Genomic DNA, 23,766 nt, shown 5'->3' with positions numbered 1-23,766 from the left:
GCTTAAAGTATCCTAATGGAAAAGGAAAAACAAACTTGGAAAAAACACACAGTGCTGCTCATTTGTTCTGTTCTACCAAGGTATTGCTTTTTCCTAATTAGAAATAATAGGCATAAAAACTGCAACAGTGGCGTACATATAAAGCCCATATTAATTGAAATTAAGTGGAAAATTGTACAAGTGTATTACACTGCAATACATAAAACTTGTTTTAACCAATTATTCATCCACAAAATTAGCAGCTCACACACCATGCAGTTAATTATAGTAGCCATTAGAATGAATCAGATTTGCATTGGCAATAGTATTTATCATAAAACAATATTTCAACTGCTTTATTGCATATGATTGCTTAAAAATCTAATAACTTACTTCTTAATTCTTACTCTCCACTGGGCTTTGTGCTTCAGTTTTATGAAATTATTATTCTGATTTCCTTTAAACACTGAACCTCATTCCATTCACCTGATGATTTATAATAATGTTGCTTAGCTCTTCCTAGGAGCTGGTGGCAATTGTCAATGGAGCTATGAGGGATTTATCTGTTGTGAGAATTTTAATATACTTCCTGCAGCTGGAGAACACATTCACCTGAGACATTAATTGCCTTATTTGCCTATATAGGGGAAAATCTGACCTGCCAATGCCAGTTTATAGTAACAAAATATTCTGCATTTAAGGGAAAATCACAAAAATTTAGTCAATATATATATATTTTTCTCTTTAGCATATGGTAATAATGCCTTAAAAATACCAGCATTAAAAAATCCAATCAAAACCAAGTCTGAAAGTTGTTTTCAACCCGTTTCACAAAGTATTTTGGCATGTCAGACTTGAAACATATAAGTAACCCTTACTTACCTCAGTAACCCTAGCAGTGGTTTTAAGGGAAGGGTGAATACACAAGCTGAAAGGTAGTCTTTAACTCAACAAATAAACAAAAAAAAAAGAAAAAGGATAAAAAAAGTAAAAATATTTTAAATTAATCTCTGCCACAATTATGATTTTGGTAGCCTTAAACACATTGTTCACTTTAGACTTCTTACATATTGTTCTTGATGGAGCTCTAGCACATATTCTTACAATTATTACTCATCCACGAGTGCTGTCTTCAGTTGAGCCTTTCCTGACACAGGTGATCATGACATGGAAAGGTGGCATGGATGAATTTGATGGGGATGACAGCATTTGGAATATATATCAACCTATTTATGAATCTATGCTGAAGTTTTCAAAAGGGCCCACCTAATGATAGGACAAAGGGGAATGCTTTAAATGGAAAGAGGGCAGGTTTAGAGGAAGAAATTGAAGGTGGTAAGTCACTGGAACAAGTTGTCCAGAAAAGCTGTGAATGCTCCATACCTGGAAGGGTTCAAGCCACGTTGGATGGGACTTTGGTCTAGTGAAAATGTCCCTGGCCATTACAGAGGGACTAAAACTCTTTGATCTCTTTAATCTTCCTTTCCAATTCAAACCGTTCTATTCTATGGTTCTATTGTATGATTAACTGTACAGAGACGCCCAGCACTAAACTCCTCATCCAAATTTGTTCTTTTCTGTTATCAAGTCTCCAAAATACACAAATATGTAGATGATGGAAAGGAAACATATTCTTTCACCACGAACGTGATTCCAACTAGCAACGGTTCATTTGTTGGATCTATTTAGAAACAATTAGTGTACTTATGGGCAGTGATCCAATAAAGCACTTATGGATGTTGTTAGTCTCTGTGCATGGTGAGCCAGCTCTGGACTGCTTCCCACCCTCCAGAGATACTCCAGCAGCATCCAGAACTGGTGGTCCTGGCTAATAGTGACACCAATAAAATAGTTCTTTCAAGACTGACCTCCTCCTTCCAAATATGGAAAAACAAAACAAAACAAACCCACATCTTTGCAGCAAACTCTGAAATTTGTCTATTGTTTCTAGTACTAAGCATGAAAATAAGCATTCTTCAATATATTTCAATATTTTACAGATTTTTGATACAAAACATATAATTTCTCTTTTTTTTCCCCAGGTTTTTACCCTCAAGGAAGATGAAATACAATTCTTTTCTGCTTGCCAGCTTGTGATATTACAAAGCCTCATAAAGCAAGGATATTAAAGAGCACAAAAATACCATGATTCAATATGCTTTTTCTGCTTTCTACCTTTTCTAAAGATGACAATATTTTGCATTTTAAAGAATGAATAATAGGTAAAAGGAAGAGTGAAAATACATTCTGGGCTATCCCTCAACCCCCTTATTTCATTCCCTGAGGAGACTTAGGAGAACAAAATATGAGACAAAATATGGGAGAATATTTTTTTCAAATTGCAGAGCAGTTTGTTTGCTCTGCACTGACTGTAACACTGAAATGAAAGGAAATTGTTAGTGTTTCATTATTATTAATTATTTTTTTTTTTTTTTTTTTTTTTTTTTTTAAATACTCAGTGATCAAAAGGTTGTTTATGAAAAAGTCATGAGACAATGGAAACCACAGGCATATCCTACAGCCTCCAGTTATTCCATAATGTTTCCCCATTATATTACAACTTAGTTTCTATACAATTTCCATAAATATGCCATTAAAACCTCAGTGATTATTTCTGCTAAGTTTTCTTTTGAGGGACAAGAGACTGACTGAAATGTGTTCTAGTTTTGCTGCAAATACGTCCCACATTCACTTTCTGCTCACTGTACTTGAAGTCCACCAACCAATGTGTTTTCCTATATGTTCTTTCCTTTGCCTTAGTGAATTTCTGAGAAAAAATCAGGATAACAGGCTAATCTTTCCAACAAAACTGTGGTGGTGGCTGTCTTCTGCAGGACATAGTGTGTAGCTTTTTAACTCTGTCAGCAGGTCCATGTTGTCCCCCTTGTGCTCTTTGGGAAGACATGTGACTTTCCCATGATCTGTATGCTCTGGATGAAATGCCACCAAGTCAGTCATCCCAGAAACATGCATGTCTCTCCACTGAAGAAATATGTGGTGTCTCATAAAACAGTGGAAAGGTTGTACATAAGAACTGTATTGTTCATACCTAGTTAAATTGTCATTGTTTAAAGATATAGAAATAGACTGATTTTGGAACCTTTTCCAAAATCTGTTACCAGAGCTTTGTATCAAAGCAATGTGAAATGATAGAGTAGCTTTCAGTTCTGTGTTATTTGTAAGGTTCTGTGTGTATTTTAGTGCTAAAAAAATAAATTGCAGTAGTTCATTTCTTTATTTGTTTTCCTGTTTTAATTTATTACAGGCTCTTGGACTGAAGAAAAGTGGTATTTTTTGCTGTATTTTAAACTCTATGCAGTTCAAATATCTTTTTTTGTCTGGAAAATGTCATTTTGATGCTGAGGCAAAACACATTGCATAAAACTGAAACAATGTGAAAGTAAATTAAAAGCTTGAAACAAAGCTTTTCAGTGCTATTGAGATAAGACAAAAATGACCTATTTTAATGCTCCTATGAAACATTTGTGAAATTTGACAAGGAAGTCAGTGTAATTCCCTCACCCAATGCTTTTGACCAGTTCTAACTTTCACTCTTTTTAACTGAAGGCCAGTATCAGCACTGTTACATCTTACATATTGAGCAATGCCAAAATATTGAGAGTGACTGAGAGACCAGATTCAGCGTACTGAGATCCACAGCTGACTTCCAAAAGTTTTTTTCAGAGTACTGAGTTGACTTTGGTGTTTTACATCTATTCAAACCTGCACAGCCACGACATTCTCAGGGCGCTCGCAGATTTGATGAGAGCTGGACCTTCTTCCCCAGGTGTCCACAAAACAGTGGCAGTCTGGCTTCCCTTGTCAAGGTCAGTATAATCAGCAAAAAAATTGTAATATAAAGAAAAAAGTCACATTAGATGTATTACCACATGCATCTAATATATTGAAGGAAGAACTTAGGGAACATAAAGGGAAAGAAAAAAAAAATGTAGTTTTGTAGTCAGATTTTTGAAGGAGTTTGATGAATTCTGTAACAATGAGAAGATTCAATCTATTAAAGTGTTTAAGTTACATATGTGTTAAATTCAGGATCAATTTATATCAAAAAGCATTTCAAATATATAAACTAGAGCTTACAGCAGTTTTTAGTGTCACACTGCTTCTTTCTCTAAATAAAATAAAAAAAAAATAGTAACATGTCTGTGTGGGTTCCTGACTCAGATTATATCAGGCTGCTAGAAAATTCAGATCTAGATTTATGCCTTACAGCTGATTTGCCTTTGGAAATTTCTGGATCTGACCCAGCATCACTGTAAAAGTAGTAATAACAGTGTTTGAGTTCCAGGTCTGAAATTTAGGGCATAAAAATGAGGGCTGGACCATAATTCAGCTTGCCAGTGCCCAAGCATGAGTATCAAACTGAATGACACACAGGATGTATTCAGAAGAATTAAAATGCTTTCTAATTCACTATTCAAAAAATAGAAATGAATTTTAACTAAATTTGTTCTGCTTTTATTTCCAATCTAAAATAAAAGTATAGGACTTCAACGTCTGAGGAATATGATCTTTAAATGTGACACATTCCTTGAAATATGTAAAATACCTTTCCGTTCTGACAGCTCTTATGTTTTGTTGGCTGAGTTCTGATTAAACCAATTTTGGCATTAGAGCTTACATTTAATCAACAGATTTGCGTGTTGCAGTGCAAAAGACTAGACAGTCATGTTTTATTCCTTCGTTCTATCTGGAAACCCAAAAGAGCCATTTGTTGAAACAAATTTCTGTTCCTCTGAAACCTTGGACTTTTTGTGTGTCCTTTTTTACTCATTAAAAAGTAGATGAAACTGGATGAGATTCAGCAAACCAGTAGGTATTTTTTGCACTTTCATTTTACGTGCACATTTGTACCTAAAGATGCAAAACTTTCCTTGTATTTATCCCAAATTTCCCTAATCTTCTTTTCTGCAAATAAACTCATTCATTCTTAATCCTCTTCTAAATTGCTTGCAGATATATTGGTCATCCTTATTTTATGAGAATTTTTACACCTTCAGAAAAAGCACTTTTATCTCAGAGAAGCCACATGGTTAAATCATGAATGGAATTTGGGATTTTTGCATCCTGCTAAGACGCATTCAACCTGCTGCTGCAAATCTCCTTTTCCTGGGATCTGGAACCGGGACACCTGCACATCACTGTGCGCTCCTCTTCCCCATAAACCCTGTCACTGTGTCTTTGCTCCCAGCCATGTCAGACAGAAGCTGCTTTCCTCACTTTCAGTGCCCTCTATGTCTTGTTTGTGGCTGCCCTTTGTTTGTGATGACCCAGCCCCTATAACTTTCCTTTGTTTTCCACCTCTCTGCTTTGAACCGCAGTATTTAATGTCAGGACCCTGCTGTACCTGCAAAACTGACCTATCACCTCCCTCCAGATTCTTGTTCCCACTGCTCCTTTTCATGAAACTGCTTTCTTTTTCTGAAGTCTGTAGCCTCTGCCAAAGTAACATACTGCACTGCCTCAGCAGCATCCGCCACTTTTTATTTACTCGTTATTGTCAGTGACTTAGATCAGAGATAGTTTGGATGTGTACTCTGGTATTGCTCTGTGTTTGAGTATCACCATAAATAATGCCATTCCATCCATGCCTCCAGCTTTTGCACAGCATGGGAAAAATAATGCAGGCAAAATAAATAATTTAACAGACTGGTAGATGTAGTAAATATCTTCTGCTCCCGGTGATTTGTCTTTTCCCAGTACTGTCCATTGAATCAGAGCTTCACCACGTAATTAACTTATGTTGGCTTTTGTTTCTGCTTCATGTTAAATTGCATTTTTTTAAAACACCCTCACCAGGATGAAAAGTTACTAAGAATTAGAGGTCTGATGGGAACTCTGTCTGGAAAAAGCCAATCACATAAACGTCTAGTTTTCGAAGGTCCAGAGGCAATCAATACCAAAGGATTACATTGGCCTTTTGAGACCTGAAGCTGGTCACTGAATGGAGTCACTCATCCGGACCAGCTTGCACACCTATTCATGAACTTCTTTGAATTAGGGTCTTAGATATTAAAAAAATCTCTAACTGGTGCTAGAGGTGAAACCACCCCCAAACCTTGTAAAATTCCTAGTCTTTGGAGGCCATTAAATGTCTCCTTTTACACACGCATTTTAAATTCCTTGCTCTGTCTCTTGTTGCTCAGAGGTGGCTTGTAGCAGCTCTCCTGTGGCATGGAACTGATTACACTGAAAATCAACTCAGATAAGCCTGTGAACTTCTCACTTTCTGTAGTGCTCCAGCTGGGCAGAAAATCAATGTACTTAGCAATGATAGCGGTGACACACATTTGGATTAAGCAAGTATGTTCTAATCTGCAAATGAAAAATGACCTGGATGCTGAAATTTTCATCTCAGTGTGAACTAAGTGTATGTGAAAGGATGGAAACTTTTTAGTGCTTAATAGAAATGAATGGAGAAAAAGAACTTTATTGTCTTTTGGATTCTCATTGTTCGGCTGATTTCATAATTTTATTATATGTATCTTTCTAAATCATGTATTATTTAATAATTATACCTGCCCTGGAACTGTCTATGAATACATTATATTAAAAAGTGAGAAAAATACTCACAAGTCCCTAGAGATTGTTACAATGATTTATGTCTTCATGTATTTTCTGCCACAGAGATATATATAGCCTAATATTTTATTAGGCAGGATTCATCAAAGCAAATGCAGAGATTTTAACAGCTAAATTCATAGCTGGTGCATAGGTGAAGTCAGTTACCACTTAGATTTCAGCCATATCTTCCTGAGCTTATTTTCTTATGGAATAAACTTGATTATAATGTTAACCATTCTTTATGTTTTTGTGGCAACACAACTGGATTACAGAGAAAAATTAATTTTGTTTCACATTAATATAATGGTTATTGCCTTTCATATAGAGACATTCATTTAATAATGACTTTGTCTATTGACATCAGCTCTGTGTTTATCTTTTTATCTTTATTCCAAGAAGTAATGAATTGCTTGACTTTTGATGTAAAAAATATTTTTTTTATTTCTCTCCAGTATTTCTCAATAAACTTAATCTCATTAATTGTAATCCTAAGAAACACCTGTAGCTTGATATTTTTTAAGGTGCTTGGGTTTTTAATTTTTTTTTTTATGCAGCTTCTGGAAAAGACTACGTATTTAGTTAGATATACTAAAGAACATGATCCTGCTTCCTTACCAGATGAAATCAGAACCAAAACTAATTCCTCATCATGCAGAAACTCTTGGGACAGTCTGTGAAATGATTGTGACCACTGAGGGCAGGTATCATCTTTACAATTGTGAAGTCTGAACAGATAGAATTTAGGACTCACAACTTTGAGTGTTTGAAATAAATAAATAGTAATATAGGAATTGAAAAGGCATAATTTTCAAATTTGTGTGGGTGATAGGAAATGGGGCAGAAACAACAACTACTATGCCAATTTCAAATATTCAAAGTAATTTTGATCTTAAAGTCACAGCATCAAAATCTCTCACTCTTGCAATTCTCAGTGAATATGTCTTTCTTGCTGGTTAACCCACAGAGTTGAGTAACTTCAAATTTCCTCAGTTTATCATACACCCTTGCCTAGTTTGGGAGCTATTATGATAAAAACAGCATAGGTGTCTTAGCACTTATGGCACAAAATATGCCATTAAGTAACTCTGTGTGTCATCTTTCAGGCCAAACTTTGAATTTCCTTCATATGAATTTTGACAGATGGTCTAGATAAAAATCAAAAATATAAACTGTAATAATATGATGACTAACAACTTTCTGTGTGAAAAACCTGACTTAATGGGCAGTTTTAACTGAGTGCTGAGCATAATGTCATTAACCTGGGAAATTCTACAACTGAATTAACATTTTTTGCCCTACAGCAACAAGAAAGAATTAAAGCTTTTATAATCCGGTTTTCATTCTTTCACTGTACGCATCATGGTCCAGAAATGGTTATTACAATAAAACGGAAGGAAATTAGAGCAATCTATTTGGAAAAAAGCCTTTTTCTCTATTCATGATTTGCTAATCAGAACATTCGTATTTTTGCAACTTTTTCTTTGACATTCCCAAGTTTTAGGAACCTATTTGATCTGTGGTTCCTTGTGAGAAAGCCTTTGAGTTTGCCTTGCCAAACTATTGAAGCTTTATGAATAGATTGTCTTATATTCATGACTGGGTGACTTCGTGTATAAAATAACATCTCCCTGCACCCCATAAAAAAATTTTCTGTGGTGATGAATTTTATTTTAGGTGCTATAAAAGACTCTCTAGGGCACTTACATTTCATAGTTCCCAGTCTTTCATATAAAACAAAAATTAGATTCTCACATTGTTGGTAAAAGGTAAGTTAAAAAGGAAACCAACAAAAGTCAAACTGAAATGTTTTTTACATGGCACACTGATGGAAACCACGTCTTTATTAGCCTGCATCCAGCTATGCCCTCTGCATTGACATCTCAGGAAATAGGTTTACATTATCATGGGGAAATCAATGTAGTTTGCTGCTCAATATGCAGTACCTGTCAATAATGCAAATAAAACCTGTCTCAGACTGTGTTGGAAGGGTAACAGAACAAAAATAATGGAGAAAAGTCAGTTGAATGTGGAAGGTGTGCACTGAGATTTTGGGATTCCTAGATTCAAGTTACATCTCACTCGCAAACTTCCTCTGTGACCTTGTCCAAATCAAAAGGAACACTTTAAAATCATTTAATCCCACTTTCAGTGGGATTTAGGTAGGGATTTGTGTTGTGTAAATCCAAGATTCTGATCCTTTAAGACATTTCTTGGTCTCATGGGTGTATGGAAGATATTGACATTTTTAGGAGGGAAGAACCCTTGGGATTTAGAGTTATGGTTGGACTAATGCCCAGCACATCACCACCCTATCCCCTACACTGCCAGAATACCCATTGTATTATTGATAACTCAAGGGCCAGAAATTGTTAAAAATTTGCCCAGAGAGTTACAGAGAATAAGAAGAGGCTGGAGAAGTAGTCCTTCAGCCTCAAAGGAAGGACTCTGAACAAAGGACCCTGAACAAAAGACCCCTTCAAGTGCTGAGGCACTGAGTCCTTGGTTCCTGCTGTGTCTCTTGTTGTTTGGCTGGTGCCAGAGGTCCCCATGCTCTTTGGAATGCAAGATGTGGGTGCCAGTTCAGAGCCTAGATGACATTAGCACTGCTTGGCATCTCATGAAATAAAAAGCAATTAACAGAAGTAATAAATAATAAAAAGCCCCCAGCAAAACCCCAGAAAAATGTGTCACATCTATCTGTTGTGCAGAAATGACAAAAATATTGTTGAAGCTTTTGCTAAAATTAGTACAATTGAATGAAAATAATCAGCTCAAAACGGCTTATCCTGAAATGACCCATGGCTGAAAGAAAACCTAAAGACATCTTTCAAATCATCTAGTGTTTTATATGAAGTTCATAAATAATCATCACCGCCATAAGGGCTTCAGATAACTTTTAGTATATGAGCTTTCTCATTGCTTTTGTGAGCCAAAGCAATATAATTAGCTCTTTTTTAGAAAAGGCACATTTAATTTTGTGTTGCAACATTTTGAAAATGTTTACGTGCCTATAGAGGTGGAGTAGCATCAAGTTTTTCAAATACAGAAAGAAATTAGGTATTGAAGCTCTATCTATTTCTTTAGAAATCAGAACACTTTTAAAATTGTGCTTTTCATAATTTTAAGTACAGCAAGCATTGTAATTATAGTTTCTTTTCCTTCCATTCCAACTCAGTATTTCACCAGACCATGCTGCATCAGCCCAGACCTTCATTCACATTGTTTCACACAGCAGAAGTAATAAATTTACTTACTTGTGCAAGTCTTGTTGTATTTAGGGTTCTCTTGAGGAAACCCTTCCAGCCGGCACTGGAACCTGTGCTGCCAAAACTCCTGAAACCACGGATTCCGATGGTTGGTTTCTGGCCGAAGCTGTAGGTAGTAATCATCAAACCATTTCACGTCTGGAGACTGCAGCTTGATTGTTATCCCACCAACAGCTTCATTCTGGTACCCTTCTGTCACATCATACCTGTCTGCCCAGCCGTCACTGCAGGGGTAAAGGAAAGGAACACAACGTTGACCATTCAAAGGAATTAGAAAAGAGCTTCCTTAACACAGAAAATCAGAGCCTAAGTGCACATACACAAACAGTTGTGGTTCTGGCTGAAATCTTTTAAAACACCTGTAATTCTTCTAGAGGACAAGTTCAGTGTTTTACTTGTTTACTTGTTCAATTCAGTGTTTTACTGCTTGACACCAGCACCTTCTACTTAAATTATCTATTCAACATCCTCCAAGGCAGACAACTGAAACATTAAAAATCACAGATCCCAAAATCTGCTGTGTATAAGTGTAACTCTGCATCAATTAACCTCATTGAGCTGTGGGGAGAAAACCTTGGATTCAGCATTTCCCTGACACTGGGTTGATACTACTCTTACCTGTGATGACGTGATGTTGAGGATGGGATCTCTCACTGTGTAAAGGGCAGGACTGTGTTGTAGACCATGTCCATACTTCTTAATGAGGCATGGCACAAAGAGCCAGAAGCAAGTCCTGAATGGGCTGGCACTGCTCAAGCAGAAACACCAGCACACAGACAACATGGCATTGCATCTGCAGCAATTAATCCTCTCTGCAGACACAGCTAATGAAGCTGGACAGAGCATTATGCGGATCCAGGTGTTGCTCCTATTTCTTTGTTGCTTGTGGCTGGAGCTTTTTGGAGTTGTGTGATGCTGTACTGCACAGAGAATTTTAATCCCCTTCTGTTAACCTTTCAGATTGCAGCACTCTAACCACAAGGAGACAGAAGCAACTGAAAACTCCATTCAAAGAAAATGTCACAAACTTCTCAGGGTAATTTCCCTCTCTCCATTTTCACAATGGATTTTCTTAGAAGTACTGGAATTTATGAAGTTTCACTCAACCCCAAAAATGTACATATCTCATTAGAGCACTTCAAATTCCTTCTGTTTTATCATGAACATGATAATTCAGTTTTTCAAAAGCCCCAGGTCTTACAGTCAGAGACTAGAACAATCTCAGATTAGCATTTCCCCCCGCAAAAAAGTCACTGATTTTGACTACAGAGTACCTTTAAATCCTGAAAGTTGAATAATTGAAGGATAAAAAATAAGCTCAACTTGTCTTATTTTAAAACTCGATGATTTGTTTTAAGCTAGCCCTTCTGTAAGTTAGTCATGCTGTAAGTGATGTAGGTGACCTTTATGTGTGTGGATCTGTTGTTCTATTTTGATCATTCACTGCCTGCCTTAAACTTTTCTTCTATACTGCAGAGAGTCAGGAATCCTGCTGCAGATACCTGGTCCCCAGCACATTCCTTATGCTGTGCACTGAGCTGTCCTCACACAGGGCAAAAGCCTTCAGAGAGTAACTCCTGCACAAGATATTGTTTCAGCAGAGCCTGGACTCTTGACCACATCTTTTTAGCAGAGCTGCAATGTCAGTAAATAGCAGCTTCACCAGGGGGAAATAAAATATCCAGTGTCTGGAATCAAAATGAAGGAACCAGTAAACATGCTTCAGATTTCAAATGCACTGATGTACTCAGCATAGGAGAGTGAAATATGCGTTCACAAAAGGAGAAAGATGAGCATTGCTGTTCAGCTTGAAGATAACACTTGGAAAATTTACCTTTCATCTTAGGGATTAACACAGGTGTTAATGTTCCCAACTGCACTCAAGAGGCTCAGTAAGACAAACACCCCCCACTTCCATCAGGAATGTTTACTGGACAGAGTTAAAACCCGTTATGTGTTGTTTTGTGAAAAAAGCCACAGAAGGTGTTTTAAATTTATGACTGATTTAACCTTTCCTCTAAAAGATTCGTCTTGTTCTTTGGCAAGTTTTTAAGCAGTTTTATCCACCCTCATGAAACCTGACAAGGCTTTGAATGCAGGAAGTGATAGGTTTTGTAGTGTGGGATTTTATTTATTTATTTTTTTTAACTGAGTAGAATTTAAAAGAATTAAAGCCATGTTGTCAGTACCCCAGCTTGGTGAGTTGTCTCATAGAAATCCTAGAGAAAAGCCTGTTTTCTTGTAATTAATTTCCCTATAATTTTCAAAGTTTTGTAGATCTAATCCTGAAGGGTGCTATAAAATTGACAGTATTACTTTATGATTAGCTATCCTCTCTAAGAATAGCAACAGAGATACTATTTTATACCTTTAAATTATTAAAAAATATGGAAATGACAACTTCATATTATATAACCCTCCTTCTCAACTTTTCTGCAGGAGAGCTTCTTAATTCAACAGAGCTACTTCTCATTCAAATAAGTGTTTCAGCTTAGCTTCTTGAGCAAAAGACATTTAGGAATGAAATAAAACCTACTCAAAATGTGTATTGTATAGACAACGATGTAGAGATAACAAAGCCTCAGATGGACAACATGGCAAAGCAAATGCTAAACTACTATCCCAAATTTGGTGAAAGTGGAGTAGGTACACAGGATAGAATGAATATTTTAAAAATCCAGTTGTTAAGTTTCAGACATGAAGGGTGAACCAAAAAGTGAGATGATCAAACCACAGGCTTGATTGAATTAGCTGGAGATTTATAGCCTAAAGAACCAAACACAATACTTGTGGGATACATGTGGTGTTTATATTCAGGTACATCAAAAGCATCAGCAAAAAGAGCACAAATTGTTTATCATATTGAGATAAGCATTCAGGACTTAAACTGAAAAGAGAATGACTCATCTTAGACACCAGGAAAGTTTCCTCACAGTAAAGAGAATGAGGATCTAGAATAGCTCGAAGTGAAGACTCCTAGGGGTGTCAGAGAGCAAGACAGACAAGTATCCATCTGATATAAATGCCCCTGCTTTGGTGAAGAGATGACAGAAGGATACTTGACTTGTTGACATGCAGTATGTGTTAGTATATGTGTTAGTAGTAGTTGAGATCTGACATATGTCTGGGAATGATGATTCTGTAAAACCCAGCATGTTAGACAAAAAAATTCAAAGACAGTTAAATCAATAACTCTCCTTCACAGCTTTCCCCAGCTTCTTGTAATGTTTTACCTTAGTTATTTTTTCATTATTATATTTTTTTTTGTCTCTATAGTTGCTCTGGGAAGCAACAAGAAAGAGAAATCTATTTAGGCTAAATGATGTGTTAGGCTGTACGCACAGCTAATTCCAATGATGCAGTCAGGGTAGGCAGGAGTTTGCACTGGGTCAAAATTACTCAAAATGAAAATTAAATTCTTTTATCTCTCCTTTGTTGGGTGAAAGGAAGGTTTTTACATCTAATCCCCAAATAACACTATCTCAGTATAATTAAGATAATCCTTTGAGGTTTTAAAAGAGAAGTTAAATTCTACATTCCCCAATTTAGATATTTTGGTTGACAGTCTGACATAAACATAGGTCTGGCAGTTTAAGGACACTGGCTCATTTTAAATATCTATAGCATCAGTTCTGTAATGCTGGCCCTATATATAAGACTTGTGACTTCCATAGTCCAAATGACCTTTGTAATGTGAAATGAAACTCCAAAACCAATGAGTCAACAATAAATATTATATTTAAACAACTACAACATGATTTGCACAAACTGACAGGCCTACACAGTAAACAGACACAGATTTAATTTTAAAATATTACAAGTCTTTTATACTGTTTAAGATATTCCTTAAAGCTCATCTATAGAGTTTATAATATTGTTTTGAGTGAATACTTTCAGATTCTTGAGAAGCCTTTCAAGGAACTAGGGAAATTCTGCTACTTTTTAGGGACAGCTGGACTAAAAAGTTTCAAAGTGGAAAATCCTATGCTGATAAATAAATTAAATAGATTAAAGAAATACTATAATTGACTATTTTTCCATTTGGTACCACAATATCCTTCAAGGACAACTTCAGATTTAAGTACTCCTGAACAATGCCAGTGCCTGTTATGGTTTTGTTTCAATCCATGTGGTTTCCTGACAGAGTTTGAACTTTGTTGTTCTGAGACTCAAATTATAGAAAACAATACACAACCTGTGAAGACCATTGACTATAGTCTGCTTCAAAATTTATCAAGAGCATATGTTGGATAATGCAAGATGGGCAGAACAAATGGGTACACTGTGCAAATTGAAAGTCCCTGAAACTACTGCAGCCCTTTACAGTCACTATTTTGTGAATATTTGACAATCAACTCATTTTAATTTTATTATACTAACAAATTAAGCAACAGAGAATTGCAAACATGATTTTTTTGGCAATTGAGAAATTTTTGTTAGCTGCTCACTTTTAAAAGAAAGGTTGTCATTGATAAACTGTCAAGGTATCAGGTATATACTGTCAAGATCTATCTGGTATTATTAAGAATATTCTACTAAGATAAAAAAATATATATAACAATATTAAAATTTTTGGGAACTATCTAGCTATCTAGGATGGTGGAGCTGTCTGCTCTTAGCTGCTGCCAGGCCTGGGTAGGAGAAGGTAGCAGGGAGAGCTGTAACACTAAACCAACTACAGCTGCAATCTGGTGGACATCCTGAACACCAGCTGGAGGTGATGTTCCTGCAGAAGTTCCTTCCCATGTTACCTGATGACCTGTCTTTTTATACCAGTTCTTTAGAGCATAGAAATCTGCTGAGATGTCTACTAGTTTGGTCCATGAAATGGTTCACTATACTGAAAGTTTTCAGCTCTTGGCTCTGGACAAATTATGATCAGTAAAACATTGTGAGTTAGCACCAGTCAGCTGGCAAATGTAGCTTTAGGATTCCTGTGAAAACCACCTGGGAAATGCAGCACACATTCTAAACCTCTCTTTCTAAGATTAGACAAAATACTAACAGACACATGTGTACAACAAAAATAGACTCCCTTTTGCAAACTGTTCCACTTATTTTCTATGCTGAAAATGCAGAAGGGTCTTGGGATCAGTTGAGCTGATTTTCTCTGAAGTCCCTTTCAAGCTATAGCTAACATTATTACAGTTAATGATTGCATTCATTAGGCTGTAGACTGGTCTCTTTTTTTGTTATGCAAAAATCTGTTTTTTAGGCAGGCCACATAATAATGATCGAAACTGCTGTTCTGCCCACATCTAATCACTCTTCTGCCAAAAATCTCACTGATAGCATTTGAAAATATATTTCTCCACATGTGTAGAAGTTTCTGTCTCAGTGGCTGTCTTTAATTTTCATTTAATTGTATTTCTCTGCTTTTCCAAGGTTTTTTCCTTATATTTTAAAAGCTCTAAAAGTATTAAGGAGTCGTCATGCTTTTCTCAAAGCACTACTGGTCTTACTATGGCAAATTTATTTGGTTAATACTTAGGGGAGGGTGGCATTGCTTTTGCTGAGCAGCTGTAAACTGATGCATTTAGATGAGTTCATTTTATAATAACTGTGCATGCAATGAATTCTTGTTTTGCTGCCTGGCTTTTTATAGATTGCAGATCCTATTTTTTTTTCCTTCCTTTTTATGCATATTATAAGGATAAATATGTTTAAGGGTAAATCAAAGGAAAGAAATTAATTTATTATTTTTAGGCAGGATGGCCCACAGTTTTCTACAAGATGATAGCTAGAAGTAGATATGTAGTGAATTTGGCAGATACCTTACACAGGGGACTACTGGTACTAATTACTTGTGAGTATCCAAACTTGCCCAAGCTGAGATAGGTTGTGATGGCAACTCGAGGGATCAGTAGCCTATAGCAACATCTCATTTGCATGAAAACAGAGAGTTTTGCAGCTGTGTTCATCTGTAGTTCAGAGCTGCAAAGTAATTCAGCCTGTCTGTATTCAGGTGTACAACAAAATACAGTTTCCAATGTGTGATTCCTATTTCTTTATGCTTGCCAAGTGTCAAAGCTGACCATTTTAACTGAAGTTATATCTATACATATAAGTCATATGAGGTGTCCCCTAAAATGAAAGAAAATTTGCCTGAAAGTTCCTGAAAACACCAAGAATACTTAAATTGTGCAGTATGCTCTCTTGATTCTCAAATAATTCTTTCATGAGGAGAAGGAAAATACTTGACATATTTCCAAGAAGAAAGGTGTTTTAGATGGCTGGACAGTGTGGTTTTCCTAGGGTTAAATACAAAGTTGTGCTACAATTGAAGTCCCTTACTTTTTTACTCTGTTCACTCTAGATCAATTATTTGTAAAGGTTTGAGGTTTGTCTAGACGGAATAATCCCGGTTTTTATCCAGTTTTGATGAGCTAGTTTCTAAGTTTGCTGTAATTCAGGGTGTCATTCTTGCTGAAGTGCCCAGCTGGTCCATGTCTCTACAGACTCAGTGCTACCTTGGGATGCTGATAATGCTGACAGAGTCACGGATGTGACTTGGGTGCTGCTGCTGTCAGGGAGAATCAAAATGGGAGCTCTGTGGGCTAAAGATGACAGGGCAGTGATGGAGTGTCTTCTTGTGATCTGTATAGACATAGGGATGGATGTTCTATCCCAAGTTAATGCTTGTCCTCATTCCAAGCAGGTGGTTCCCACACTGTGTCCAGTCTCCTGGTTATAGCTACCAAGAGAAACTGACAAGCTCTTAATAAGGGGCAAGGAGAGAAGAGAAAGCAAACTTTTCATGACATGTTCTGAAAAGAGTAGTGGGAAGCATTTTTCTTCAGATTTTGCATTAGATAAAGATGGTCAAAAGAGAGTAAAACCAAATGAAGGGATGTGCCTGTAGGAAAACCTAAAATGTATTTGGCCATCAGACATCAGGACTGCTTCCATCACTGGCTTTTTACAGGGTAAAAAGATTACTTCATATCCTTGAAGTGTATTTTCCAAATATGGCAGCAGCTTTTCTTTTGAACAATATTAATGCTGTTGAGTCATATTTATAATTCACTCTAAGCTCCTCAAACTGTAAACTTCTCCCTGAGACAGCCTAAAAGCCACCAGTTACATAATGTCAACAACCGCAGAAAAACAGGAAAAGAAAAAGAATGGTTCGTGTCTAACCCACTTCAATTTCATATGTATTTTTACTGTAAAACTACTGATTTTTATCTCCTCCAGAATGCCAAACTTCAGGATAGCTTCAGGGCACCAAAACGTAGTGTCCATTGCAATACTACGTAATCTACAAAGGGCATATAAACAAATAACAAAAATAGTCATGAAAAGAAACCAGGGCTTGGCAGAAATGATAAGAGAACACCTTATGTCTTATAATGCTGCCACAAAGCTATTTTCTGTATATCACATGCCCCTGGAATGGAAGCATCTCTGGGATGACCCTAAATGCAGGAAGATCCTCAGTTTGTTCTACAGCAGCACAGATATATAAACCAGTGCTGCATTTCTGCTCATGATTGCTTACATTGATTCAGAGGATTTTTCATTACATCAAGTCCACCAGGAGAAAAATAACCTATTCTGAATCAGACTTATCTTATGATAATAATTTACTGTGGCTGCCAGTGATGGAATAATCCCCTTTAGACATCCAGCCACCACTTTAATATGCAACAACAATCTTTAAGATAAATTTAAACACAGTCATATGAATGAACAGATAACTGTGATAGCCTTACTACTTTAAAAATATTTCAGAAATGGGCACAAAAAATTGTTTAAGTGAAGCCATCTTATTTGACAGAAAATGTAACACATATACTCATATTATTTATATATGCATACATTTTTTTATCCTATGAGTATATATTTACAGGATTTTCAGCCTGAAAAAAGTAGCATGCAACAATCTCTCATCTGTGCGCTAGCTATTAAGTGCTTTTAACATACATTTGTGAAGTTATTAAACCATGCTATGAAACATAATTAGAAAACACTTGGGATGTTACCTCTTATTGTTGTTGTAGAATAACACTTTTAGTAATAAACAATATACTTAATGTATCAACAAGGAACAATATGACTAAATCAGTATAAATAAACTTATCTAGGTATTTTATAGAGAAGTAAACATTAAACAAAAATGAGTTTAAAGGTTGGACAACAAAAAAAAATTTAAAGAAGCAAAAGTACATTCATATTTCAGTAGTTACTCTTAATAGCAATGCATATGTTAACACTAAGCCTTATTATCTTGGAGGGAATTTTCTTATGACTTATCAGAAACTTTAGGATGAATCTTTGAACATGGAACAGAAAGGGAAGGATGGTATGTCAACAATATTATTTGTAGTTTAGGACCTATTTTAAAACCATGCCTACCTAGAAATGTTCCACTGGTCTAATAGTACCAAGGTAAGCAGAATATTACTTTCTAAAAATCTGAAATTTCCAGAGTTCAGTGTATACTCTAGTAAATCTAGAGGGGCTAATAAAATTTCTAGTTGAACAATACATAGCAAATTCTTCATGTGCAAAGGTTTTAAAATGACAAATGTTATGTAGGATTTTTTTCAGAGAAAGAATAAGTAATTTCAAGTCCATAATTGCAATAATTAGTACCCAGTTAATTAATCAAAAATACAAATAAGTTAATATTCACTGTCCTCCAGGGAATCAGTAATTTCAATAATTTTGAAAATTCAGCAAATGGAGCCAAATATGGCAAAGGAAGCCGAGCTCTACCTAGAATAATGATACAAAGAGTGTAAATAAACCCAAATTCTCCTCCTGCTGAAATCAGCTGAAGCTTTGCCACTGACATCAGTCAGGACTGCCTCTTGCCCAGATCAAGACATATCCCTCTAATTAATTCAGCCTGCCCTCAGACAATACAGTGTGTGATGACTAGCTCATCCCATCCACTCAAATTGGTATTATCCATGGATATACAGGGAATTGAATTATAGAGCAGCTTTATAAGCCCTCCATCTTCTAAAGCTCAACTCAGAATAATTCAGGCGACATGGGTTGTAAACGTTTCTTTTTTTTTGGTAAACTGTTGGAGGAGGACTCATGACTGTCAGAAAAAGAACATCACTAAACAGTCATTGGCTTCAGAGGAAGAAAATGTGTCAAAGGCCTTGCAGTCTGACTGCCTCTTGCTCTACAGCATTCAAAGCCACCTTCTTGAAAAGAGTGTGTCATGTTAAATGTGCCAACAGAGTTGTGATGCAATGCATACATCACAAGGTTTGAGAATTCTGGATGAAAGGATTCATCACTGCAGCAAATCACAAATCTTTTACAAGAATCAGAGCACAGGAATACATTTACATCTTGGTGGCACAAAGTAACCTGAAACCAGAATTACTTCCACCGTTATATTTCTTTAAGTAATTGGGTCTCTTTGAAAGTCCTGGTCTAGTGGAAGGTGTCCCTTCCAACCCAAGCCATTCTATGATTTTCATTATTTCTTTTGCTGAAGCAGTTTTTATTTTCATTTCTACAGATTTAGAACTACCGTCTTCAAAAGCAAATGCACATCTATGCACTGCACTCAATTTTATACCAATTTCTTGAGTTGGCCAGGGCTTGGAGTTAGACATTTAAGTAAGTGACTGTAACTCACACAGTGAGGGATTAATTTCTGTATTTCCATCCACACAGACAGGATAGAACTTGCTTTACTATGCACAAACCAAAGCTCACGAGGCTCAGAAATCTCCCTCTAATGGTATTCAGTAAAGAAATTTTATATGCAGTAAAGGTCCAGAAGGAGAATTTGAATAACTTTATCAAACACCAGCTCACATGTTTTACCATTTTAATGGGTGAAAGTTTATGTCAGCAACATGAAGCAATAGAAGTTTGATTTGAAGTGGTCTTTAGGATAATTTCAATTTGGATGAAGGTAAGACTGTAAATCATAACACCTATTTACAATACCACTTTAACTACTTTTTACCAACCTTAAAAATTCACAGCCAGTGGCTTCTTTACCGCCTCTTTGTGTTTTAGTACGTCATTAAAAAAGTAATTTCTGTCAGCATAAATATTGCTGATATCTCTTTACACTGTGCTAACCCATGTGGAGGAGGAACATTTTTAAATAAGGTGAGAGAACTCACAGATATGAAGCCCATTAGATCAGGACCATTAATTTTTGCCTAGTTTCTCTGTACAAGTAGGCCTGATTTTCACTGAACAGCACTTTTATGGCTGCTTTGTTGTATGTAGTTAACAGAGATTTGCCTTAACAAAAATAGAATGAGGACCATGGGTGAGCTGTACCCTAAGTGTGTAATTGTCTTCTGCATTAGAAATTTGCTTAAAAACACAACTATACAATATGTAAAGTTGAAAATAGATGCCATCCAGAATACACTGAGAGAAAATGCATAAAATTGTGATGAGATGATCACACTTCAAGTAAAAAAGTGTCATTTAACACACTAACTGTATTTAAGTCTGCAAAGAAAGCATTAAGATGTACTTTTAACCTATTTTTGTTGAAAATACTGAAAACAATGTTTATACTCATGCAAAGCCCTTAAGACATCATAATCAGGCTTTAGTTTTCAGAAATGTGGCTATGGTTACCACCTGCAAGTGAGGTTTGTCAGCACCTCCATGTCTGTCTCTGAGAACACAGTCTAATACTAAAACTTCTCACTCACCTGCAAATATTTAGACCTGGCTTGGAGGGTTTTGGCTTTAAATCCATTAAAACAAAGCTTTGAAAATAAAGGACTCTTAATGGACTACAGGAAAAGAAAATAATATTTTGGGGTTATCTAAAAATCTTAAATAGCTGTTCTGTAGTGCAATAGCACAATAGGTTGTTATTTGACAAGTTCTTTCAAAAATTGCATTGCAAAATACATTCCAGAATTAACTCATACACAAATAACGTGGATGACATAAATTCAGGAAATAGTGATGCAAAATCAATACCTGACTCTTTTTTGTAAAATGAATTGTTGCTTCATAAAGTACATACTTTTCTGTCTTGCAATTATATGTCACAGATTTATAAAACATGAAAATTTGAAAAAAATGGTTGTTTGAAAATTGATACTTGAGATGTACTTTGTTAATATTTCAAAGTGACATGAAAGACATAGGGCAAGGTGATTGGATCAGCAATTTTTATTGCTTTCCTTAGTGTTTCTATGTCCTAAACTAATGATAACTTAAGATAATAGAGACTAATCTATCATGTTATATCAGTTCATACATAGCAAGACCTTTCCTTGTGACAGATCTATAGTGAAAACCTCTAACTAAAATAGCAAAGTATGTTTCCAGCTAAAATGGGTCACATATGATAACACATTTTCTATTTATTCTTTGGGAAATGGCACAATAATTGTAGGGCTATATCCCTAGCTTAAAATCTTATTCACATATTTACATTTAAAACATTTTCATTCAGGGCTCTCACTTAAGGGCAAGGCTCTTGATGATTGCAACTGTTTATCACTAGCTTCATGGGCAGCAAAAACACTATTTATTTCTCAGAGTAGCTTAATGAACTTTCTTAGACTGTATTCGAGCCAAATCCTATCATGAATATTCCACCAGAGAATTGATTCCAAATTTCATATATTGAGAGAGCATTTTCCAGAAATTTGATTGATATTGGCCAGCATGAACAGAGAATAACAAAGTCTCTACACCACAGTTTTGTTTTACATATCTTGAACTTTTAGTTCCATAATTTAATTTCCTCCTTTTAGTTCAGTGATTACAATACTCTAGATATTTCATAAAATATTATGGGAACATCTTTGTAGCATTACAAATACTGAAGAAACAGATCTCTTTGTCAAACAAACAAACAAGTAATCTTTCAAATCTTGAAAAAATTTAAAGTGCTGAATCCATACCCATGTTGCCAAGCAACAGCTTTCAACTAAGAAAATATAAAAATATAGAAGGAAATATAAAACTGTAGAAGGAAATATTAGAATCAAGATGGGATCTGTGCCAAAGGAGATCACTAAGGCATGTTGAACATCTGAATGCACTTTCTTGAATCAAAGTGTCAGTAGATAATCTTTTGTTTCCCTAGCTTAAAAGAAATACTGATTGAGGGCATAGACTTGCTCTCCTAACAAGGAGAACCATGGTAAAAGGTAAAGTGAGAAGTGGCTCCAAACAGGGTTAATATTAATAGGTTAAAATTAAAAAGGGTTAATATTAATAGGTTAAAAAGGGTTAAAATTAATAGTGCCTAAGTGAGTTTGAAGTACAAAAACATATAAGTACCAAGACAGCTTTTGGTTGTAACAGCAAGTCTTAGTAGCAGCTTTTCTCAACAGTGATATCATTTAAATTTTGTGATATTAGAGTGCTAGAAGCTCTGTTTTAAATAGAATTATGACAAGGAGGGAAAAAGAGAACTTTTTAAAAGGTTTTAATTTCTTGTTTTGCTTAAAATTTTTTTGTGCCATAAAAGTTTTATAAATTACTTGAAGACTTAAGAAGTACCTAACAATAGTAAATCAATGGACATATCTGACCTTTTCAAAGAAAGCTTACAAGAACTTTTCAGAAATGCTCTGTATAGTCCAAAAATAGCAGACTCAGAGGCTTTAAAAGGAGCAAAGGAAAGGAAGAAATATGAAGAAAAAAACCAGAAAAAATATTCTCAATTCTTCACATTGAGGGACATTTAAAAGCTTAGTAGAAAGAACGTGCATGCGAATTTTAATTCATTTTCATTTCAAAATCTATTGAAATACTTTTTCTAGTCCATTTAATCCAAATCAATTTGAAACAAAGCTGTCGTGATTTTTTTACTAGATAACCCTTTCAGCAAAACTTGCTGACAGTATGAAACCTAGATATTTAAATAATTTTATTTGGTTGCAAGTCTGTGATAATTGAATAAAAATTGCCTGTTTACACTAAGTATTTTATTTTATAATTTATAAATCTATGTTGCTTAAAATAAGATACACTATATGATTTTCAGAACTTTATTTCATTTTTTTTTTAATTCAGTGTTAAAGACTGTCCTATTTATTCTTAATAAACTAATGAATATATCTCAAGATTATATTCACTTATTTATTTGTCAGTATCAGCCAGAACTCTGAGTACCTCGTGTAAGGATGCCAAGGTTTTATTGGATGGTGATTCTTAGTTCCTGTTGTATTCAACATCCTGGCATGAATATTTGTTTACACTACTTAATAAAATGAAGCAAATATTCATCATCAGATCTCTTTTTGGCATTCCTTTTCCTCTAGGTATCAAGCTGATATTATTTTTTAATAAAATGCTGTTACCATCAATTTATTAATTGGAAGTGTGAATGGACATGACTAAACAATTTGGTGGTTAGACCATTAAGCTTGGAAATACAATCCTTAGGTTGGGAAAAGACCTCTAAGGTCATTGAGTCCAACCATTAACCCAGCACTGCTACTAAAACACATCCCCAAGTGCCACGAGAACATTTTGATGATTTCTGTCTAGAAGAACAGAAATGCTGATGAGACTGAAAGTAGCTCAGAATAGCTTCTGAGGAACTTACTGATAGATCAGTTTCTATCACAGAAACAGAGGACAGAGGAGCTGAACACGCTTACCAGGAAGGTGAACACAATGGATGTTTGTGCAGCCGCAGCCTCATGGCTGCTGGCTCATCACAGGTGAAATAACTGTGACATTCTGCCACAAATTATTGTTTAGCATGTTTCTCCAGAGATATATGTCTCTTAATATTGTGCTATCAGTCAGTGTACACCTTCACCCTCTGCAATATCCTGGGAAACTTATGAATAGCCTACCTGAAGCAAATGCAACAGACCCATGGTGGTCTCAAAGACATGAACAAACGCTGTGAAAACCAGCTGTTGGAGAGAGCAAAGAAGTCATTCCTTCTGAATATGCTATGCAAGGAAACACCACTGACACTGAGGTGCTCCTCAGTGGTCTGTGAGTGGGCAGT

At 35.6% G+C, this 23,766-nt stretch overlaps 1 protein-coding gene across 8 annotated transcripts in view; it reads right to left on the bottom strand.

Annotated features, from left to right (window-relative positions):
• The window catches only part of GRM5 (glutamate metabotropic receptor 5), a 242,013-nt gene that overhangs the window by 51,345 nt on the left and 166,902 nt on the right, over positions 1-23,766 (bottom strand). For all 8 annotated transcript variants that reach the window (XM_086882176.1, XM_086882179.1, XM_086882178.1 and 5 more), the window contains one exon: positions 9,816-10,051. In XM_086882176.1, the coding sequence (XP_086738302.1) occupies positions 9,816-10,051 (236 nt within the window). The remainder of the gene's footprint in view (positions 1-9,815; positions 10,052-23,766) is intronic.

Source organism: Cyanistes caeruleus, chromosome 3 (assembly GCF_971803275.1).
Source record: "Cyanistes caeruleus chromosome 3, bCyaCae1.hap1.1, whole genome shotgun sequence".
Classification (NCBI taxonomy): domain Eukaryota; kingdom Metazoa; phylum Chordata; class Aves; order Passeriformes; family Paridae; genus Cyanistes; species Cyanistes caeruleus.
Note: the sequence above shows the minus strand (reverse complement) of the source record. Positions and strands in the feature narration are given on the sequence as shown.